Source organism: Salvelinus fontinalis, chromosome 19, assembly GCF_029448725.1.
Source record: "Salvelinus fontinalis isolate EN_2023a chromosome 19, ASM2944872v1, whole genome shotgun sequence".
NCBI classification, from domain to species: domain Eukaryota; kingdom Metazoa; phylum Chordata; class Actinopteri; order Salmoniformes; family Salmonidae; genus Salvelinus; species Salvelinus fontinalis.
Genome location: NC_074683.1, coordinates 48,314,774 through 48,338,719, shown reverse-complemented (window position 1 = coordinate 48,338,719; position 23,946 = coordinate 48,314,774). Strand labels below are relative to the sequence as shown.

General features: G+C 40.4%; 1 protein-coding gene across 5 annotated transcripts in view; it reads left to right on the top strand.

The window, feature by feature from the left end:
* LOC129816889 (M-phase phosphoprotein 8-like) overlaps window positions 1-23,625 on the top strand; it is a 38,241-nt gene extending 14,616 nt beyond the window's left edge. For 2 of the 5 annotated variants that reach the window (XM_055871856.1, XM_055871855.1), the window contains exons 4-9: window positions 39-126; window positions 524-760; window positions 4,037-4,159; window positions 6,357-6,445; window positions 10,337-12,572; window positions 12,812-17,281. In XM_055871856.1, coding sequence (XP_055727831.1) covers window positions 39-126; window positions 524-760; window positions 4,037-4,159; window positions 6,357-6,445; window positions 10,337-12,572; window positions 12,812-14,196 — 4,158 coding nt within the window. In that variant the 3' untranslated portion in view covers window positions 14,197-17,281. Of the gene's footprint in view, window positions 1-38; window positions 127-523; window positions 761-4,036; window positions 4,160-6,356; window positions 6,446-8,195; window positions 8,985-10,336; window positions 12,573-12,811; window positions 17,282-17,883; window positions 18,025-18,233; window positions 18,321-18,517; window positions 18,673-21,733; window positions 21,892-22,010; window positions 22,136-22,264; window positions 22,349-22,486 lie in introns of those variants that run through there. The other 3 variants (XR_008753625.1, XM_055871858.1, XM_055871857.1) reach the window with 3 other exon arrangements.
* Window positions 23,626-23,946: the final 321 nt, after the last annotated feature.

Below are 23,946 nucleotides of genomic sequence, written 5' to 3'. Positions count from 1 at the left end.
CAAGTAAAATCTTAAATATATTTCTGTAAAAATTTCAGCTCATAGGGAAAGTTGAGAAAAGGACCAAGCCGACAAAGGAGTCACCTGCTCGGAAGCCAGAGCCAGACAAGACCAAACATAAAGACGGTAAGAAGAGTTACAAGGTTCCATTGTTAAGCTTACACTATCAGGCAGGGGTGTGAAAGGCATTCCATGGAGGGCCTAGTGTCTGCTGGTTTAAGTTTTTTTCCTTTCAATTAAGACCTAGACAACCAGGTAAGGAGTTCCTTGCTAATTAGTGACCTTAATTCATCAATCAAGTACAAGGGAGAAGCAAGAACCCGCAGAGACTCGGCCCTCCGTGGAATGAGTTTGACACATGCTATTGGGCTTTCATTGAATTACCGATAAATGTAGTGGACGCAGCCACTACATAGTGACTCAACCAAGACGTTTTAACTGACATGATGCCTGTTGCGTATTCCACCTTTTTATTTGTTTATTTTCACTTAACTTAACATTATTTGTTCCTTTCCTCTAATAGCATTTCGGCCCAGTCAGAGCCCCGCTGCTGTGGAGACTAGTGACAAGGCAGAGGCAGAGGAGGAACCCGCCCAGAAGTCAAAGTTTGGCGGAGAGGAACGGAGGGAGGAGGCTCAACGATTGGAGAGGAGGACCCAAGATAATGACAGAAGGAGGAGGAGGAGGGAAGACAGCGAGCCACGCCTCTTCATAGCCTGCGACGACAATCAAGACGCCTTGGAGAGCGCTGACAAGTCTGGTACGCCACAGAACCATCTCACATGGAAAAGTCAACACACATACACACACTCAGTGTAGACATGCATCCATTACAAAAATACCATATTGCTTACACCTATCCTAGGGCTGTTACGAATTACCACCATACCGGCGGTCATGAATCATGACTGCAGGCAAATTCCACGTGACTGTTTAGTCACAGTAACTACGCTTCTCCAAAACTGCTCTGATGCTGCTGATGGTCGTTAATAGCCCACCAAACTTTCTAACTGCCAGTCGCTAATGGCCAGGTATTCAACGCTCTATTGTCCCTCTAATCACTATGACATCAATGTAATTGAAAATCTAATCAAACACTTCATGAGAGCCCATGAACTCATGTTGCGGCAACATTTCTATAGGCTATGCAATTGTGTTAACATAATTTTGATGGCAGCCTCTTTTAAAAAGAGGAGGATCCCATCAGCGTTCTTTAAGCTAGGCCTACTATATTTATTTCTCAACTTTCCTAATATTAAGCACATTACTTTGCTTTACAACAGTAGTATAGCCTACCTGGCTTGTGTGAAAATGAACCGTGGGAAAAGCCTCCTCCATTAGCTATTTATGTTCCGACAGGTGCATGATAATTTTACACATATAATAATTAGTTTACACTACAGTTCAAAAGTTTGGGGTCACTTAGAAATGTTTTTGAAAGAAAAGCACTTTTTATTTTGTCCATTAAAATAACATGAAATTGATCAGAAATACAGTGTAGACATTGCTAATGTTGTAAATGTCTATTGTAGCTGGAAACGGCTGATTTTTAATGGAATATTTACATAGGCGTACAGAGAACCATTATCAGCAAACATAACTCCTGTGTTCCAATGGCACGTTGTGTTAGCTAATCCAAGTTTATAATTTTAAAAGGCTAACAGCTGAAAACTGTTGTGCTGATTTAAAGAAGCAATGTTACTGGCCTTCTTTAGACTAGTTGAGTATCTGAGGCATAAGCATTTGTCGGTTAGATTACAGGCTCAAAATGGCCAGAAACAAAGAACTTTCTTCTGAAACTGTCTATTCTTGTTCTGAGAAATGAAGGCTATTCCATGCGAGAAATTGCCAAAAAACTGAAGATCTCGTACAACGCTGTGTACTACTCCCTTCACAGAACAGTGCAAACTGGCTCTAACCAGAATAGAAAGAGGAGTGGGAGGCCCAGGTGCACAATTGAGCAAGAGAACAAGTACATTGGAGTGTCTGGTGCCAATAAGATAGGATATACTGTTGTTCACTAAATTAAGTTGAGGATTTTGATAACTAAAAGACATTAGTATTTTCATTTTCTTACCTTTACAGCAATAACCATATCCTTTCCAAACTATGTTTTTCTGTGATTGTATTTTTAAATATTTCGATGTCTGGTTTGGCATCTACTTTTCAGACAGTCACAATTCAAAACTAATCTGCCCAAATTGTGCGCTGCCTTTCTTTCCGACTGAAGGCAATACTATTTAAAATAATCCACAACTTATTTTTTTATTTTTTTAAGAAGCTAATTGTTACGCACGCCTCTGAGAAGAGGGAACGCAACTCCCTGCTACAACTCAACTCTCTGAAGTGCAAGAGGTATGGACTGTAGGTGCGAGTAAGGATGACACAAAAGCAGAATTTACCGTTTACTAGAATTTATTTTCTTACACGGTAATATGGGGAAAAGGGGCTGGACGGAACCAAAGCAAAGAAAGTAAATATCAAAGTTCCCCCTCTCCTATCTAACCTGCCTACCCACTTAACTTACCTAACTTAACACCGCCTGGTGCCCTAACCAAAATACAGGGGGTGGTCCGCCCAGGTCTTACCTAGTGTGCCTAGACAGTAAATATACTACGGGTATATGTATGCCCGCGGGCCTCTTGCCTAAGCACTCCCAAAGTGCCTTCTCCTTCCCTCCTGGGAACAAACGAAACAGAGTAATTTTTTACGATTTCACAAACACAGGACATAGAAAAACTGCTACCAACAACAACAGAACTGCTACCAACAACAACAGTACATACCACACTTTCTGATACACAACCAACACTATATCAATCTAATTTTTCTCTCTCTCAATCTCCAAATCTCTACTCCTTATCTCAAATCTCTACTCCTTATCTCAAATCTCTACTCCTTATCTCAAATCTCTACTCCTTATCTCAAATCTCTACTCCTTATCTCAAATCTCTACTCCTTATCTCAAATCTCTACTCCTTATCTCAAATCTCTACTCCTTATCTCAAATCTCTACTCCTTATCTCAAATCTCTACTCCTTATCTCATCTCTCTCCTCTATCTCAATCTTTTTACTCCCTCCTTTTCTCCTGGGCCGAACACTGGCTTTTATCTTCAGGTGGCAATGGTGATTAGAGTCAGCTGCTTCTTGACGAGGGGGCGGGGTCAGCTCCAATCACCAATTAGCCTGGGGTTGACCAATCAGCTGGTTGGGGAGTACTTCAGGAAGCCATCTCCTGAAACACACACTCAAATACAAACAGAACACAGAAACTGGGGAACGTAACACTAATGATTCCTATCATGGTTTAGTAGCCTAGTTTCAATTATTTTATTTCTGAGTAGGCTAATTAGGCTATATCATTTTGGCAATTTACTTCAGGAAAAGCTTCCCCTAGCCTTATGGACACGCTGCCTTGCTTCCATATTAAAACGTAACCTCCTTTCGCTATTCGAGTGCAGGCTACTGATGACGTTTTTTTGCGCACTCCCTCTGAAATCGTTTGGAGAAAATGTCCTATTTTATTTAGCTATGTTCAATTGTATTCTTTGTAGTATAAAATAATGCCACGGAATTCTAAGCACATCTTGTCTGCTAAATGAGCTAGTGTAGCCCACAGCCATATGGCATAGCCAGATCAGGACCTAACATAAGGACAACTCAGAATATGCTAGACTGTTCTTCTGAAATAGGCTACATTTTCTTCATATATTTCTTTAGACCTGTCTAAAAGAAAGAATGGATTTGTTGTGATGGTGTAGGCTATATTAGACTTTTTTAAATGTAGATGTTCCAACTGTCTGCATCAGTGGCTTGTAGGCTATGCGTGGAAACCAGGAGATGCGAAACGTGTTTATTTTAATTAACAGTCAATGAGACCCGCAGTTGTTTGCATGACAATCATCATGACCGCCACAGCACAGCACTACACTACACCTATCCAATCCTTTCAGATCTAGGGGTAGGGGCTGTTTCTGGACAGAGACCCTCCAAATGGCCATGTGAAATAATACTGATGTGGTTTGTGACTAACAGACAAAGGACAAGCCTCTCTTAACCTTGGAATGGACCTCAACTTGGACTGGATGACACTGGAGGATTTTCAGAAACATTTGAACGGAGAGGATGAGATTCTCTCTGCTCCACCGCTATCTCCCAGTAAGTGTCTACCATAAAATAAGAATACTAGAATGGCATAAACATTCAAATGGTGGTATAAAAGGTCAGCCATTTTAGTCAGGGAGTTGGTCAACCATGGTTTGCCAGTGCTGTGATAAAAGCTAGCTAACAGACCAGTTTTAGAGGAACGATTATATCAATTTGTCAAATTAACTGCCAATATGCCAACATTCCATTCAAACAATGCAGTCAATCCACAGCCATACGGTGACTGAAATCAGTTGATTATACGACTTAGACAAGTTATAAAAGTACTGATTATTGTATTATTTTTTTTTTAATGTAACCTTTATTTAAATATGTAACCTGTGACCTTTATTTAAGTCAGTTAAGAACAAATTCTTATTTACAATGACGGCCTACGCCAGCCGAACTCGGACGACGCTGAGCCAATTGTGCGCCGCCCTATGGGACTCCCAATCATGGCTGTTTGTGATACAGCCTGGACTCGAACCTCTAGTGACGCCTCTAGCCCTGTTATATAATAGTACTGAGAAATGTATGGTCTGTTTACATATACTTTGGATGCTATTTATACAGAAAATGTGTATAAAACCCATATAAACTATAATTATATGACAATATTTTAGGTTGACACTAATTCTATTACACAATTTCTGATATACAGTTGAAGTCGGAAGTTTACATACACTTTAGCCAAATACATTTAAACTCAGTTTTTCACAATTCCTGACATTGAATCCTAGTAAATATTCCCTGTCTTAGGTCAGTTAGATCACCACTTTATTTTAAGAATGTGAAATGTCAGAATAATAGTAGAGAGGGATTTATTTCGGTTTTTATTTCTTTCATCACATTCCCAGTGGGTCAGAAGTTTACATACACTCAATTAGTATTTGGTAGCATTGCCTTTAAATTGTTTAACTTGGGTCAAACGTTTTGGGTAGCCTTCCACAAGCTTCCCACAATAAGTTGGGTGAATTTTAGACCATTCCTCCTGACAGAGCTGGTGTAACTGAGTCAGGTTTGTAGGCCTCCTTGCATAACGATGGTCATTATAGCCAAACAGTTCTGTGTTTGTTTCATCAGACCAGAGGACATTTCTCCAAAAAGTACGATCTTTGTCCCCATGTGCAGTTAGAAACCGTAGTCTGGCTGTTTTATGGCGATTCTGGAACAGTGGCTTCTTCCTTGCTGAGTGGCCTTTCAGGTTATGTCGATATAGGACTCGTTTTACTGTGGATATAGATACTTTTGTACCTGTTTCCTCCAGCATCTTCACAAGATCCTTTGCTGTTGTTCTGGGATTGATTTGCACTTTTCGCACCAAAGTACGTTCATCTCTAGGAGACAGACCGCATCTCCTTCCTGAGCGGTATGGCGGCTGCGTGAGCCCATGGTGTTTATACTTGCGTACTATTGTGTGTACAGATGAACGTGGCACCTTCAGCCGTTTGGAAATTGCTCCCAATGATGAACCAGACTTGTGGAGGTCAACAATTGTTTTCCTGAGGTCTTGGCTGATTTCTTTTGATTTTCCCATGATGTCAAGCAAAGAGGCACTGAGTTTGAAGGTAGGCCTTGAAATACATCCACAGGTATACCTCCAATTGATTTACATGATGTCAATTAGCCTATCAGAAGCTTCTTAAGCCATGACATCATTTTCTGGAATTTTCCAAGTTGTTTAAAGGCACAGTCAACTTAATGAATGTAAACTTCTGACCCACTGGAATTGTGATACAGTGAATTATAAGTGAACACATCTGTCTGTAAATAATTGTTGGAAAAATTACTTGTCATGCACAAAGTAGATGTCCTAACTGACTTGCCAAAACTATAGTTTGTTAACAAGAAATTTGTGCAGTGGTTGAAAAACGAGTTTTAATGACTCCAACCTAAGTGTATGTAAACTTCTGACTTCAACTGTATCACATGCCTTTCTTTTATTTTCATGCATAAGTAAAATCTGGATTATGCTACTGCCATTAATTCCAATTAGACTGGTTTGAATTTGCCATTTTCACTCCATTCTGGAACTTTGAGGGTTTATGACACAACCCCTCTAGTAATTTAATAGTTTAATATGTTGCCTACCCTCTCTCTCATGTTTTCCCAGATGTCTCTCAACATCGGCTGTACGTGAACCGCTCGCTTCCACACACTATGTACATAGATGTAGACAACTACTGATGTGAATCTGTGTGTCCCTCAGGTGAGCTGCGGGATGCAGTGAAAAGCGGGGATTACATGTCTGTGAAACTTGCACTCAATTCCAAAGAGGATTACAATCTAGACCAGGAGGTACGTTCCGTGTTCTAAATAATATTTTTAGCCCAATCCCAGAGTACCTGTCACCGGCATTCTCCTCCCCGCTTCCCTCCTGTCTTTGGGGATCCCCAGCTGTTCCACATATTTATTCAGCACTAACTTTTCACAACTAGTCAAATAAAGATGTTTAACTTTTGTTAAAGTAGCCTATGTGTGTGGTCATACTTGTGAGTTCATTCAAATGAGGACACTCTTCTCACAAGCTTTAGCCTGGTTCTCGGGTTTTCAAACGTATACATACATTAACCAACTTTGGTGACAACAGATCCGCTTTTAAAGTGTACGTTAACTATTGGATATACACTACCTGTCAAAGGTTTTAGAACACCTACTCATTCAAGGGTTTTTATTTTATTTTTACTATTTTCTACATTGTAGAAAAATAGTTAAGACATCAAATCTATGAAATAACACATGGAATCATGTAGTAACCAAAAAAGTGTTAAACAAATCAAAATAGATATTATATTTGAGATTCTTCAAATAGTCACCCTTTGCCTCGATGACAGCTTTGCACACTCAACCAGCTTCATGAGGTAGTCACCTGAAATGCATTTCAATTAACAGGTGTACCTTCTTAACAGTTAATTTGTGGAATTTCTTTCCTTCTTAATGCATTTGAGCCAATCAGTTGTGTTGTGACAAGGTAGGGGGGGGGTATACAGAAGATAGCCTTATTGGGAAAAGACCAAGTCCATATTATGGCAAGAACAGCTCAAATAAGCAAAGATAAATGACAGTTCATTACTTTAAGACATGAAGGTCAGTCAATATGGAACATTTCAAGAACTTTTAACGTTTCTTCAAGTGCAGTCGCAAAACCCATCAAGCGCTGTGATGAAACTGGCTCTCATGAGGACCGCCACAGGAATGGAAGACCAAGTTACCTCTGGTGCAGAGGATAAGTTCATTAGTTACCAGCCTCAGAAATTGCAGCCCAAATAAATGCTTCAAGTTCAAGTAACATACACATTTCAACATCAACTGTTCAGAGGAGACTGCGGGAATCAGGTCTTCATGGTTGAATTGCTGCACAGAAACCACTACTAAAGGACACCAATAAGAAGAGACTTGCTTGGGTCAAGAAACACGGGAAATGGACATTAGACTGGTGGAAATCTGTCCTTTGGTCTGATGACTACAAATTGGAGATATTTTTTAGTTCCAACCGCTGCGTCTTTGTGAGGCGTGGTGTGGGTGAACGGACAAACTCAGCATGTGTTTTTCCCACCGTAAAGTATGGAGGAGGTGTGGAGGTGCTTTGCTGTTGACACTGTCTGTGATTTATTTATAATTCAAGGCACATTTAACCAGCATTCTGCAGTAATACGCCGTCCAATCTGGATTGGCCTTAGTCCCACTATCATTTGTTTTTAAACAGGACAATGACCCAATACACCTCCAGGCTGTGTAAGGGCTATTTGACCAAGAAAGAAAGTGATGGAGTGTTGCATCAGATGACCTGGCCTCCACAATCCCCTGACCTCAACCCAATTCAGATGGTTTGGGGGTGAGTCGGACTGCAGAGTGAAGGAAAAGCAGCCAACAAGTGCTCAGCATATGTGGGAACTCCTTCAAGACTGTTGGAAAAGCATTCCAGGTGAAGCTGGTTGAGAGTGCCAAGAGTGTGCAAAGCTGTCATTAAGGCAAAGGGTGGCTATTTGAAGAATCTCAAATATAAAATATATTTTGATTTAACACTTTTTTTTGTTGGTTACTACATGATTCCATATGTGTTATTTCATAGTTTTGATGTCGTCGCTATTATTCTATAATGTAGAAAATAGTTAAATAAAGAAAAACCCTTGAATGAGTAGGTGTTCTAAAAATTTTGACCGGTAGGGTACATCAGCACCAAGTGCCATAATGCATTTCTCAATTAAAACCACAATATGTAACTTTTATTACAGAAATGATTGGAAGGTCCGTAGGAATGACTGGAAATTAAAGTTACAGATTGCTGCTTTTAATGACATTTGTGCATAAGTGTAGAAAAATGTTTAATTTTGCCAGTCTGGTTCAAACATACAACTTGATCAACTTATCCACTCTGATCAACTTATAATGCAGTTTAATAATTAAACATTGCATAAAACGTGAGAGCCAGTAATGGCATGCAGAGGTTGAATACCAGGACATCAATTGCGAGGAGAGAATCCGACTGCAATACCAGCTAACTGCATCCGTTGAGGACCAGTGAGCCAACAAAGGTAAGCAGATTATGCCCTTAAACTACTCAGTTATTAATTTAGCCTAATGGATCTACAGATGTTTTTGTAAAGCTGTTTGAAGCTTGAATAGGAAAATGCAGTTTTAAATTGTTTATTGCATTGGTAAAAAAAAAAAGGCCATCATACTTCATAAATTGTTGTTCCAACTTGATGCCTGGCAATTAATAAATCCGAGCTTTACATTGATTTGAATGTTTTTTGAGTGTTTTTTTGTGTTTCTAGAGTGATCTAAGGCGGTTATGATCTTCTCATTTACAGACAAAGGACATGATGAGCAAAAGGTTAGTTCACAAGAAGCTATAAAATACAACCTTTGCCTCAGGTACAGTAATGCCTTCAGAAAAGTATTCTTGTACCACCGCAGAGCATGTAAAAATGCTGCTGCGTTTCACTCATCATTATCGACAACAACGAATAACCCCAAGCTAAAAGGAAAATGGTCCATTGCGTCAATCATTACAATACTGGTAACACATTTCAGCTTTTGCCATACCGTTGTCTTTGTGTACAATATAAATAATATTAATAGATCAAGGCCTTTTCACCGTTTTAACAAACTACTGCCATAAGCATGTATTCCGTGGAAAAGCCTTTCTTTACCGTTTAAAATGTACTGCTAACATCTACCACTTTAACAAAACATTTATTTACAAATGACAGGTTACTAATACTTGCCCAGTTACAGTATGTGTTTGTTTGGGTTGTTAAATATAGTATTCTTTACTTGATGTGCAATTATAAGGACACAATAGTATTATTACGGTCCAATCAGTGTTTTTAAGGACACTCTCATATAAATGTAGTACACTACTGCTTTTAAGAGAATGGAAAGAATTATATTTCTCAAACGTACTGCTGCAACTGGTACCTGTTGGGCAAGTACCAGAATTAAGTTGAAGCTGGGTTTGTTTTTCATCTTCATAGGCTTCCAAACGCTTCAGGATCTTATTCCGGTCTTATTTGTGAAAACACACATAAATCACCTACCATTTGCATGCATGTAACAAAATACAGAATATATGGAGGATTAGAAACAAAGTCACTGGCCAAATGTAGGCCTAGTTGCATGGCATTTTTCTTTTCTGTGCCTTCCTGGTCTCCATGCAGCATCTCATCCAACATCAGTATATTAATTCCTCGTCAGACATATTTACAATGTGAAAACGGTGTAGTTCGCTGCTTAATACAATAAAGCCATGAACTGTTCCTTGAATGAGTCACATGTGGTTTTTATTATGGAAGAATTCAAAGTCTACACGGTTTGGTGCTGTGTAACCATTGCATTGATTCTCGCTTGACTGTGATTGAAGTTTGAGAGCATTGTTGAGGTGCTCCTAGGCCATCATTTGAATGACTCACAATGTGTACCGCACGTGTGTTTTCAATGACAATACTATGGGGTTTTCACTATTTAGATTTATCTGCGTATGAAATGGGTCAGAGGACCCCAGATGTCTAGTATGATAGTATAGTTAACCAAATGTCTCTTTGCCACAAGTTAAATACTAACTTGCAACAGCTTTGAAGCTACTTGTGCTTTTTCCCCCCAAGTTTTACTTCCCACTTTTTATACATTTTAAACAAAATGCATCATAAGGTCTTATGAATCTTACGTTTACTTGTTCTTTTACAGGCATGCACTGTTGAACAGAAGAGTTTAAGTGGCAAAGAGAAGCATTTAAATGAGGAAAAGAAGAGTTTAAGTGATAATGAAGAGATGCCTTTATGTGCAGCAGATAATCCTCACCGCAGAGGAAATCCTCACCGTGAGAGTACTCTATACAAAGGGAATCATTTACACAAGCAAGAGAATCCTTCACAAAATGAAGAGAATCCTTCAGAAAATGAAGAGAATCCTTCATGTGATGTGGTGAAGACTTTATGTGACATGGAGAGAGCTTTATGTGACATAAAGAATTGTGCTGAAGAGAGCAGTTCAAGTGACAACGAGAACAGTTCAGGTGATGAGGTAGAAGGACAAAGACTGGATTCAAACGTCCAAAGTGGGTCAGATCCTCTTCCATCTAAAGCAGAAAGCTCCTGCGATAATAATGTATCTGAGCAGTCCCTTCAAAAAACCTCACAAGCTAAAAAACCTTGCCGCAAAAAATGTGTGCCACGGAAAGGTACACGGTCAAACTTACGTTCTAGCACAAAAATGACAGTCAGCACATGTAGTACAACAAATGATGGTAAAAGAAAATGGGACAAAAAGTACTTCTGCCTGTATTGCAATGAACCACACCACAAAATTGCAAGACATTTAGAAAGGATGCACGCAGAAGAAGCAGCTGTTGCTCATGCTATCAGCTTCCCCAAACTCTCCAAAATCAGGTCTCTCTTGCTTGACCAACTCCGTAACAAAGGCAACTATCTACACAACTTGGAAGTTCTTCAAAGTGGAGATGGAGAAATTGTCACAAAGAAAAGACCCTCTTACAATGGTGTTTCTGTGCGTGACTACCTGCCCTGCCAACACTGCTTAGCTTTTTTCAACAAAATAGATTTATGGAAGCATGAGGGCTCATGTAAAGCCAGAAAAGGACAAGATGAAAAGAGGGGAGGAAAAAGAGTGCGGGTCCAGGCTGCGTCCTCTCGACTTCTTCCATTGCCTGTCTATTCTACTGGAGGATGTGAAGAAATAATACACAATATGAATCAAGATGACATTCAATGCCACATCAAAAATGATCCCCTGATATGTAAATATGGCAATGCACTATCTGCAAAGCATGGCCATGCCAAGTCACAGTTTACATACATTAGTTCAAAAATGAGGGAATTGGCTAGATTTGTACTTACTGTAAATGAGATGGACTGTGGTGTCCAATATCTGCATGAAGTATGTGTACCATCCAAATTCAAATTGGCCGTTCATGCTGCCAGGAAAATGAGTGGTCATGACCCTACCTCTGACAGGTACAAGACCCCATCTCTTGCTTTAAAGATTGGCTATTCCTTGAAAAGAGCTACTGAAATAGCTTTTGGGGAGAGTCGTATGACAGAGGACCGTGAGGCAGAGGAACAAGCCAAAAGGTTCATTGAGCTGCTTGAAAACAATTGGAATAACTGTTTTTCCGGTCTGTCCCTGAGTGATGTCCCTCAGTGTGATGAAGTTGATGTGACTTCACTAACTGAGGATTTGATTAAACTTCAGAAGTTTCTCAAGGTTGCAGAGGACACAGCAAAGAGAGAATTGCTCGAGAGCCCCACCAACGCTGTCTGGAAAAAGCTCAATGAAACTCTTCTTGCCGAAATAGCTCTCTTCAACAGAAAAAGGACAGGAGAGGTTGCGAAAATGCTGTTGGAAACATACACAAACAGAAAGAAATCTCCAGCTAGTGCAGACATTTTCAATAGCCTCTCGAGGCTGGAGCAGGAGCTTGGTGACGACAAACTAACCAGGGTGGAAATTGAAGGCAAAAATGGTAGAACAATGCCGGTCCTACTAACGGCGAGGATGATCTCATCTCTTGAGATCCTAATTGCAAACAGAGACAAAGTTGGTGTGTCAAAGGACAACCCATATGTCTTCGCACGGAGCCCAGATGCAGCAAGCTACGTCAGAGGGTCTGACTGTCTGAGGAAATTTGCACGTGCGTGTAATGCAAAGAATCCTGAAAGTCTGATCCATGCGACAGTGAGGAAAGAGGTTGCTATCCATTGCCAAATACTAAACTTGAATGAAAGTGAATTGGATCAGGTGGCAAAGTTATTGGGACATGACACCCAGGTCCACAAAGAGTACTACAGGCTCTCTGAAAACGCAGGACATCTAGCAGAAATCAGCAAATTGCTGCTTGCAATGGATCAGGTTCCAGTGGTAATTCCAGGGCCATCTGAGGAAAGGATTGTTTCACCTACATATGGTGAGTATCAGTTGCTTTGGAGAGTATTTGGACAACATGTTCATTTTGTTTCAAGGGTTAAATGTTCAGTCGAAAAAAAACAATTAAAGTTGTTTTGTGCCATTTTCCATTTTTGCTAGATCTACATTTTTGAGAAGCTTGCAACTTATTACCCTAAAGTATTTGCTCTGTTCCTCTAAACAATATATAATAATGGCACATTAATGAATCCTTTTCTTCTGTATGTATTCATTTCATAGGGACATATCCAACAGGGACAGATTCTGCAAGGATATATCCTTCTGGCACATATCCCACTGGGTCATCATATCCTACAGGGACATATTCAGCGAAGTCATATACTGTAGGGTCACAGCCTTCAAGGTCATATCATGCTGGGACATATCCTTCAAAGTCTTATCCTTCAGGATCACATTCTCCGAGGTCATATTCTGCGGGGACAGATTCTGCGAGGGCATATCCTGCCGGGATAAATCCCGCTAGTTCATATCCTACTGTGACACATCCTGCAGAGACCTATCGAGTAGGTTCATATGCTTCAGGGACATACCTAGCAGAGACGCATGATGCAAGGTCATGTACTGAAAAAACACAACTTGCAAATGCATGTCCTGCAAGTCCTTATGACCTCTCATCTCCTGCTAGATCATTTTCTTCAGGGATGAATCCTGTGAGGACATATCCTGCGGTGACACAACTTTCGACGTCATATCCTGCTGCAACATATGCTGCGCAGACACTTCCAGCTCAAACATTTCCAGCACGTACAGTTATTACACCAACACTTCATGTGCAGACACTTCCTGCCCAGACTCTTCCAACACAGACACTTCCTGCCCAGACTCTTCCAACACAGACACTTCCTGTCGGGGCAGTGCCTGCGGGTGCAGTTCTTTTGGGGACAGGTTCTGTGGGGACGGGTAAGTTGGGCACAGTGTGGAAACAGAGGCCGTGGAGTGGTGCGGCTAAGGTTGCGGTGAACCGTCAGATGGGACACTTTATCTCAATGATGGAGGTTCCAGGTAAACGGGACTGTGAAGTTTGCCTGCACAATGAACCAGCTCTAAGAGACAGGACATGGAGGGACATCAAAAACTATGTGCACAACACAGTAAAATCTATAAAACGGAAGAATGGCCTTACAAGATTGGACCCTACAAAACAGACAAAGAGAGGATTGGCAAAGAAAGAAAAAGAAACAATAGAGGCTATGAGTGCTAAGGACTGGGTTGGTGGAACAATGACAGTACCTGAACACTGTCAAGAGGAGGGTCTAGAGGCAGGTCCTGTGGCAACACCAAGGAAACCAAAGATATGGAGTAATGAGGCTCAGGCTGCGGTCAGGCGGCAGCTAGGAGACTTCACTAAACTGATGAAGATTCCAGGTAAAAAGGAATGTGATGCATGTATTGCAGCTGAACCAGCTCTACAAGGCAGGACATGGAAAGATGTAAAAAACTATGTGCATAACACATTAAAGACTATGTGCAGGAGGCATAGTTCAGGCAAACAAAACATGGACCATGAAAAACCAAGTCCATATACTCAGAATCCAGGGGTGCATCAGAAATCAGGGGTGTCGTTGGGACTTCCAGAAGAGCCTCCTGTTTATCTGTCCTTGTGATTACCTTGAACTAGAACCTCCCCAGGGTTCAAGGTAAGCAAGAATGGAGAAAGGAGAAAAGGATTGCTTTTGATTTAATCTGACCATCCTGGCTCACTCTGATCTCACTTTATGACATAAAGCAAGAATTAAGTATAATTTTAACCATACCACTACCTACTTTATTCATTGAAGTATCTGTAGCAACTACATAGTAACATTATGCATGAAAACTTGTTTAGTCGATAAGGGAATTTTCAGAACTTCTTTTGAATTGTAAAATATCCTTGGCACAGTGTTTTATGTGGCGCCAAAACTCAAAGTCCTTTGGTAAAGGTCACACATTTTCAACCATGGCGAGAGGAGGCAAGTAAAGATGGACTCATACCTTTTTAGTTTATTTAACAATTCCAATGGTCCTTTATATAAAGCCTGTCAAACTGAATCTTCTGGGTCAGCAAAAGCAACAAGGCTCATGGACGCACATTTGGAATCGAAACACACCCCATGTTTCCGTAAGACCCATGTTGCATAGAAATACCCAAGATAACTGACTGAAATATATGCTCCACATGCATAGATAACATGTACCAAGTACAGTGAATGTTTTGTTTTCTTCATAGAGGGAAAAAGTATTGCAAACCTAGACAGTTAAACTGATGACCATACTTTTTTGATCACATTACTGTTATCCATTACTTTCACCAAATGGATCTGGATCCAGATGTATAAAATATTGTGTATTCTTGCCTGTACCGTTGTCTGTGTAGCTAATGTATATGTGTAGGTTAGGTTTTGAGTTAAAGCAACTGACCAGCATACCTGTGAACTTAGCAGGTTATTTTTAGTAGATGTGCGGTATGAATAGGTTTCATGGCTCCAGACTGACCATTTAGTGGCATTTTGCAACCATTTGACATGGCTGTGCAAGAAAAAAAAACAATCGCATCGGTGCGAGCTGCACATTCTACATTGTCACCTCACTCAAACCTTCCTATTTTTTGGGGGCAGCTAAAACCATGATTTGGTCAAACCGTAAAGAGCAATATCCTCATGATTCCTGTAACGTAAACGTCTGTCCCTCTGCATATTTCGCTGGGGACTGCTGATGTGATGAGCAAACGGCTCTCCTCTGGGAGAAAAAGATTGTTTCTCATTTTATAACATTTCAAAATGCAATTGCGATTAAAAACACAGCATTGGAAGCAACTACCGTAGTCCCTGTCTGTAGGTATCATTTTTATTTCTCAGTATTGAGCTCTGGAAGAACTATTTTACAAACAAGCGATTTGATATGGCTTTGCGATACAGAGCGGTGCACAAACTGAACATCGGTTATTGCGCTTTTCTATTTTATTTAACTTTTATTTAACTAGGCAAAAGTCAGTTAAGAACAAATTCTTATTTACAATGACGGCCTACGCTCTCGCACACGAAGCCATACGCGTGGTTTGCGGTTGTGAGGCCGGTTTGATGTACTGTCAAATTCTCTAAAATGACAATGGATTTGGCCTACGGTAGAGAAATCTTTTTTTTATCTGTCAACAGCTCTGGTGGACATTCCTGCAGTCAACATACCAATTGCACGCTCCCTCAACTTAATCTGTCACATTGTGTTGTGAAACAAAACTCTACATTTTAGTGGCCTTTTATTGTCCCCAGCACAAGGTGCACCTGTGTAATGATCATGCTATTTAATCAGATTCTTGATGTGCCATACCTGTCAGCTGCATGGATTATCTTGGCAAAGGAGAAATGCTCACTAACAGGGATTTAAACACATTTCTGCACAATATTGGAGAGAAATAAGCTTTTTGTGCGTATTGAAAATTTCACGGTTCTTTTATTTAAACTCATGAAACATGGGACCAACAAATTCATGTTTATGTTTTTGTTCAGTATATATTTTTTCCAACAATTTGAGTTTTATCAGTAATTACAATCTACCTTGTTTTTGTGTATATTTGCATCTAGATGTCATTTATTTTCTTTACTAAGCCAGATTCTCCCAGTTGCATGACCCAGTGAGCCATCTCAGTCCTGGCAAGTTGCTTTGGTCAAAGGGCACTGTTGATGAGGCTTGCCAGGTGGTCAGAGTTTGCGCTTGAGGACCATTTGAAAGGGAAAGATCTGTGCACCAGGCAAGGTCAGTGACAGATCCTAACAAAGGGCCCAGTTATGACTGCATTCAGATTGTCCACCCTTCTCCCAAAGTGACTGGAAGTGTGCAAATAAAGTCTTTTAAAAAAGTGTGGAGAATCCGGATGCAGCGTGAGTGATGGCTAATTGGTTTGGCAAGGACGGGTAGACTTTTCAATGGCCATCCCTTTATGTGTGGAGACTCTAACATGGTTCCTAAACCGAAGCCTTGTTTACAGTCACTAGTAACTTTACTGTAATGTTCACTAAAGTTAGTTGACTTTTCATCCAATTTGAGGCAGTTTTCGGTTCTCCAATCCACTCAGTTACAATTGATAGGTAACTGAAATGTACTTTGTGGATTGGAAACGGTTAATTCGTTCTGCATGTGGAATTGGTTTCAGAGAATCACACACCCTATTCCTCTTGTACTAAATTTGATGTGGTTTATTAGGCTTTAGCTGTCCATCTACTTGTTTTATTACTTCTTGTAAAACGATAAACCTTTCAACGTTTTATATTAATGTTGCTATTACTCACTACTGTCTTAACCATATTGATTTCACAGCAGTTTTAAGTTCCTCAACGCTAATTTAAACAGACTTAGTTGTATAGGGTTTGATAGCTGTTGCTTCTCTTATTTAATCAACTTGACTACTAATATTATTATATTTCATTACTATTGAAAGTACTTCTAATTGGACCAAGGTTCATGGAAGAATCATGTAAATAAATTGCTTAGTTTAGTTATCAGTTCATGTTATAACTGTAACAGCTCTGTTAGGTGTTAACTGAGAAAAATTAGCAGGTGTTTCAACCACACCCCACTATTTACTGTTTAAATTGGTTTTTTTCAGCAACATGTATTTGTTATCAAGCTGCTTTTCGTTACCCCCTGGTGCTCATTGTGTGTACTCTAAGATACTATATTTGCTTGGTTAATAAATTGTTACTTGACGTAAACTTATTAAGCTGCAAGACATGTTCTTTCGGTTCTCAGAATATTTGTAGAGCCTACTTGTCCATTAGTCTTCCAAAAGGGATTTAGAACTTTACCATTAACAATTATGGAAAACTGCTTTATGATTTGATGATGTTTTTATGAACTTAAAACCCTTTTGGATGAAAAGACAACACCCTAGGTAAGTTGATATGCTTAAAGTAGAAGTTAGCTTTTTTTTATTACCAAATCTCATGGTTTTTTTATGTAAATGGGATGTTAAATGGAAATTGACACTTTTGCAATTTTTTCATTTTATTTATTTTTTACTTGTTTTCGAGAGACCTACTCCAACCAACAATTCACTTTCTCATCCTCGTAAAAAATAATACTTTTAAAGTCTGGAACCTTCTATAACGTGCCATTTACGTCAAAGATTGAGATTTGGTTGTAAAAAAAAAGCTAAATTCTCTTAACTTTCAATAAAGTGAACTCCCTTTAATTCTTTAAACAATTACACAGATACATTTGGATTGCTGCCCCCCTCCCCATAGTATTTGCTACCAGAGGCTTTGGTCCTCAGTAATGAAGGAGTCGGTGTGTGTTTGTGTGTCTGTTGCCTCCCACAGGACTCTAGCGGTATGTCCCTGAGTATGTTGGCAGCAGCAGGGGGACAGGATGACATCCTGAGGCTGCTGATAAAGAAGGGAGTGAAGGGGAACGGACGGCAGAAAAATGGCACCACTGCCCTAATGCACGCTGCAGAGAAGGTAACACAGGACAGACTTGTTTAAACCACCTTATTACAAGTACACACGTATACATTCCCCTTGTTTGTATGTTAAATGTCTGTTCTGCTATGTTTACTTACTATAAACAAGGGGGCATGTAGACAGGACCCCGACACCTAATAATGGTGATGAGTACATATAAGTTAAGGCCAAAGCTTAACCCTCTATCCTTTCATTTATCATTTCAGAACTTCCTGACCACAGTTGCTATCCTCCTGGAGGCAGGGTCGTACGTCAATGCTCAGACACTGGGAGGAGAGACGGCCCTGATGAAGGTACGGGGGAGGAGAAAAAATAAGGGGAAAATGGGGGTGAAGATAAATGCTGTGTTTAATTAGAACGCAACATCACCCCTAAAGCACAGAGATGAACTTTGTCAATGACCCCTTTTTGTGAATAGCCTCATCTCTACTAAAGTCGTATGTGTTAGACTTATCGCTATAGTTCATTACCAGTAGCCTTTGTTCTGTAGGCATGCAAGAGGGGTAATGCTGATGTGGTGCGCCTCCTACTGGAGTACGGAGCCGACTGCAACATCCTGTCCAAACACAAGAATACGGCCATGCACTTCGCCAAAGTCAGCAACAACCTGCTGGTGTATGAGCTCATCGAGGACCACATCAACATGTGAGTGTTGCTGCCATGTCACACACACTCTCACTCGCTCTTTGTAAACATATATGAATTGGTTTGTATAAGTAAAGGTATGTACAGCTAACTGACAAAATGAAGGAAAGGCCAACATTGTGTCTTAATAGGGCTTTGGTCCACCACAAGCTAGAACAGCTTCAATGCACCTTTGCATAGATTCTACAACTGTCTAAAACGGGGTTAGCTGGCAATTGATGGCTTTTGCCACCCCCCAATAAAAAACGAAAAGCCAATAAATAAAACTGTTGCTGGCCAAAATGACAGTGAGAAAAAAAATCCCGTTGCAAAATAATGCTTTTTATTTATTGATAGAAATACCAGTTGATGTAAGTATATTTAACCATCATGCTTATTGGTCTATAGGTTAGTTTGCATAATTTAGTGGAATTAAATTGGCCTGTGTATTTTCATTAGTCGTCAAGTACCTTAGTTGTATTGAATAAATATCACAGGCACACAGCATACAGAACCTTTTTTTTTACTGGGATTTCTCCTGCAGCTCCTCAGCTGGTTGCTGCTGGAGTAAAACGTGCTTTTATAGGCCCATTACATTTTAGTCATTTAGCAGACGCTCTTATCCAGAGCGACTTACAGTAGAGTGCATACATTTTATTACATTTTACATACTGAGACAAGGATATCCCTACCGGCCAAACCCTCCCTAACCCGGACGACGCTATGCCAATTGTGCGTCGCCCCACGGACCTCCCGGTTGCGACAGAGCCTGGGCGCGAACCCAGCCCAGCCTGGGCGCGAACCCAGAGACTCTGGTGGCGCAGCTAGCACTGCGATGCAGTGCCCTAGACCACTGCCCCACCCGGGAGGCCCATTCATAGCGCAACAATTGTAAATGCAATTGCGTGTTAAAAACAGTTTTGTTGCACGATTAAAAGGAGCTACTATTTTTAGTTCTCAACTGGTTTTTGATTACGTCCTTCCCATTCACAATTCAAGTACAGGCAACAGGCTTGTCACCCACCACTTTACCATGTGAGCTGGAGGCTGAATGCATTTTGAAAAACATTTTCCATTGTTTGAAACCGGAATGTTTTATTTCATATTATGAGGCATGTCTTACCTACCTTACCTTGCTTCAGTCAGTAGCCTATAGGCAAAATCCGACCATGGAAATGTGGAGGCAATTATTTTATAAAGACTTCATAGGCAGCACGCGAGTTTCAAGTTTCGGGAAGGTTACAATTTATCCTACCATTTATACCGTTCTGCGTGTCAGTTGTGATTTTCGTGAAACAGTTTAATTTCAATAATAACATTTTTGTTTCTCAAAATCATTGTCACATGGTTAATCATAACAATCTGAATTCATATAATAAAAATCTTACATTTAAAAGTAAAATAATGTGAGATCACCAGCCTCTGCCATATGGATACATTGATACACCGTTATCCATTGGCGGCTAAAGAAATTAGCGCATGGAACTCATAGCCTATAGGCAAATGCAGCAGTAGGACTATAACTTCCATTGCTCTTGCACACTGAGGAATAGTGATTATCGAGGGGAAGATTGTTGTAAAGATTTTTCAAGTAGCTTGCTGTGAGGTACTATAGTTTTGTCATTTGTCAAAATGTCATTCACAATGATGTTAAACACTTTCCTACATTTCAGCGCAGCAGGCCAAGTACTTCTAAGCGTGCTCAGGCGCACGCGCTCCCTCAACATTATCAGGACAGAGCAACCAGACACATGCTCAATGCTCACATGAAGTGCTCATTGCTCACATGAAGTACTCGAAACAAAAGACAATGAAAACAAATCTTGTTCCACAAGTGTAGCAGGTTTTGAAATCTGCAAACAACGTTTCCACTCTGAGAATGATAAATTAATGTAACCAAATGATGCTACATTTACTACTGGTGATATATTTAATGGGGATTTTTAAAAAAAAAAGTAAATTAAAGGGCAAACAATTCACAAAATTAAACAGTGAATGCGCAAGAATTGGCAGGAGACAGTTGAGCCATTCTGGAGAGAGACTCACCCATGTCTTCACCACACACCCCTTCCTCTCAAAATGTTTAATTATATTCAAGACGCATTATCTTCAAACATATTTGTTCATTGACAGCCAAAACTCAATCAGCTAATCCTATTGCCACGCGCGCTGCCCAAATTGAGGGCTTCCCTATGAGCTTGTGATTTGAAACAATCCAAAGCTAATGATCCTCCATTGTTCTGTGGCTAAGTCATGCATTCTGGTGAAGTATTTTCAATGATTTGTATTGACAAATGTATTTCCATTTTCTTCCCTATTGGACCTGCCGCTATGCCATTTCTCTCCTCTTATTTATTTGACCTTTTATTTAACTAGGCAAGTCGGTTAAGAACAAATTCTTACTTTCAATGACGGCCCCTTGTTCGGGGGCAGAAACAACTTTTTTTTTTCTTTACCTTGTCGGCTTGGGGATTCGATCTTGCAAACTTTCGGTTACTAGTCCAACGCTCTAACCACTAGGCTACCTGCCGCCCTCCTGTTCTATTGGTTTTCATATCAACTGTCTTTCGTTGTCCAGAAGCCAAAGGCATAATCCTAGTCATTAATAGTGGAAAACACTGTCTCAGTTGCCGCTCAAGAATATCCTATAAGTGTTCAATTGGGTTGTGATGTGGTGACTGAGATGGCCATGGCATATGGTTTACATCATTTACATTGTTTCCACTCAAACCTTGTGGATGGAGGCATTGCTATCATATGGGGGCATCCCCATGGTAGCCAAAATAATGACCTGCACAGCATTTTTACACATGACCCTAAGCATTATGGGATGTTAATTGCTTAATTAACTCAGGAACCACACGTGTGCGTGTGGGGAAGCACCTGCTTTCAATATACTTTGTGTCCCTCATTTACTCAAGTGTTTCTATAATTTTGTCAGTTACCTGTATGTAACGGAGTTAAGATCCTATACTGTATCCTCACATACTATTAGCAGCACAGTGACGCCGGTTACAAACAAAATAAAAAAAAATGTTTCTTTCTCTCACACATTCTCTCCCTCAAACACACACACACTCAGGTTGTCAAATGTGGCAGAGGACACTATCCGGGCGTACTTTGAGACTCGGCTGGCCCTGCTGGAGCCAGTGTTCCCTTTGGCGTGTCACAGACTGTGTGAGGGACCAGACTTCTCCCTGGAGTTTGCCTACAAACTATCGCCGCACACACCTGGAGAGGGTAGGATACACGCACAAACAGTGCAAATCCCCTCCACACACTCTGTCTGGGTAGTGTTTAGGGAAAGCATTTCATCCCAACTAAATCTGTGTCTCTCCTCCCTCTCTTTCTCCATCCAGGCTCAGGCATCCTGCTCTTCATCTTCCATGCTAACTTCCTAGGTGAGATCACAGCCAGGCTGTGTGGGCCCTGCAGCGTCCACGCAGTGGTACTCAACGACAAGTTCCAGCTGCCTATTTTCCTGGTGAGTGTCACTCTAGATCAGGAATACTCCAGGTCTAGAGATTTGGAGTAAAGGGCTGGTGTTCTGTTCTACCTGGAAGGTGACTGAGTCAGGTCACTCATCTTTTCCTCTTTCAATTACACCCCACAGGATAGTCACTTCATCTACTCATTCAGCCCAGTGCCAGGCATCAACAAACTCTTCATTCGCCTGGCAGAGTCACCTACAGCCAAGGTACACACACACACACCCACCCACCAGCAGAGTAACCTATGGCCATGGTGAGAGGGGCTCTAGGCCTAGTTACTGTAAAATACTTTGACAAGTTGTTGAACAATTACATTTGATTGATTGGACTCTTTCTCTCCAAAGGTGAAGCTTCTCATCTGTGCATTCCGTGTTCAGCTACAGTGATACGTAGCACCTGCCCAGTTTCAGAGTTCGCAAGCTGTCTGGACCCAAAGCACAGCATGGAAGATTGCGCATGAATCTTGTGTGTGTGTATGTATGCAATCTCACAACATGGAGAACAGTTTGAGCTACTCCAGGCTACCTTCAGATAAAGTTGTTGGACATTCAGCATCCACCCAGAGTTTGAGAGACTGTCTCTCTGGCATAGGATTAAAGGACAAGAACAGCATCTCAACCCTGTTCAATCATGTCTATTTATGTGTGTGCAATTAATAGTCTAACAAAAGTGTGTGTGTGTTTAGGGGGACAATATCCTGATGTTTTGTTTGGGACCTGGGCGCTCTTGATGGCATCGCAGGCAAGGAGTGAATGAAGATACTTTGGACCAAGTTAATGCTTTGCTCAATTATACCATTTTAGACCTTTTTATATTTTTCAATTGAATAATTTTTAATTTTGCCTTTCTGGAGTTGTCTATATTTTATGGTCTGTACATACACGTGTGGGGTGTCATACATTTGAATGATTATTGTTGATTTAGGCACCTTTAACACTGTTGGAGTGGGTTAAATTCTAGCATGTACAGTGCAAGACGCTTCAGATGTTAATTTACTAATGGTCTAACATGACTCCTTAAGTGTTGAATCCTGTTTCCTGGGATTAGAGGAAACACATTCTGATGAATTCTTTAGTCTAGAACTACATGAGAGCTTTCTAGAATGCATGATTTTAACTACTTGAACAAAATAGACATCCAGATCACTTGTAGTTGAAGTTGTTGCAATGACGATAATGCAGAGCACATCCTGGCTATGCCATGCCATTGTAGACGTATGATAAATATAGGATAAACGTCTACTGTAATATGAATAGGAATTGCCGTCCTTGTTTTTATAAGATGTTGGAATTCATTTGAGGATTCCTTCTGCCTTAATAGCCACATCATTGAAATAATTTCCCCTTTTTTGTCAACTGCTGTGCAAACTGTGGCAACAAAGTAAAATGGGGTATAATTCACAAAAGGATAAACATGTCTGTAGTTTTTTCTGAAGATTTGTCAATTTTCTTTATGTAATTTAATTACATTACTGGTCTGTCAATATTTTTCTGACATTGTCTTTGTTTGTCTAATGTTGATACATTCAGTTTTACTTCAAACACTGCCATTTTACAAGAATCTCCATATGAACTCTATAACCCATCCTGGTTACAAGTACCCAAGAACCCTGGCTAACACACACATCTGCTAGTTGGTGTAGTGGCAGTGAGGAGATCAGGAACAGGTTCCAACATTTAATTATGCTGAAGACTAGGCTTAGTTCAAGAATATTGTGAGATTTTATTTCTGTCTATGGTGTCTACCGGCATGATGTTTTCGCTGACATCTCTGACACCACGAGTCTGTCTCTATGATAAATGAA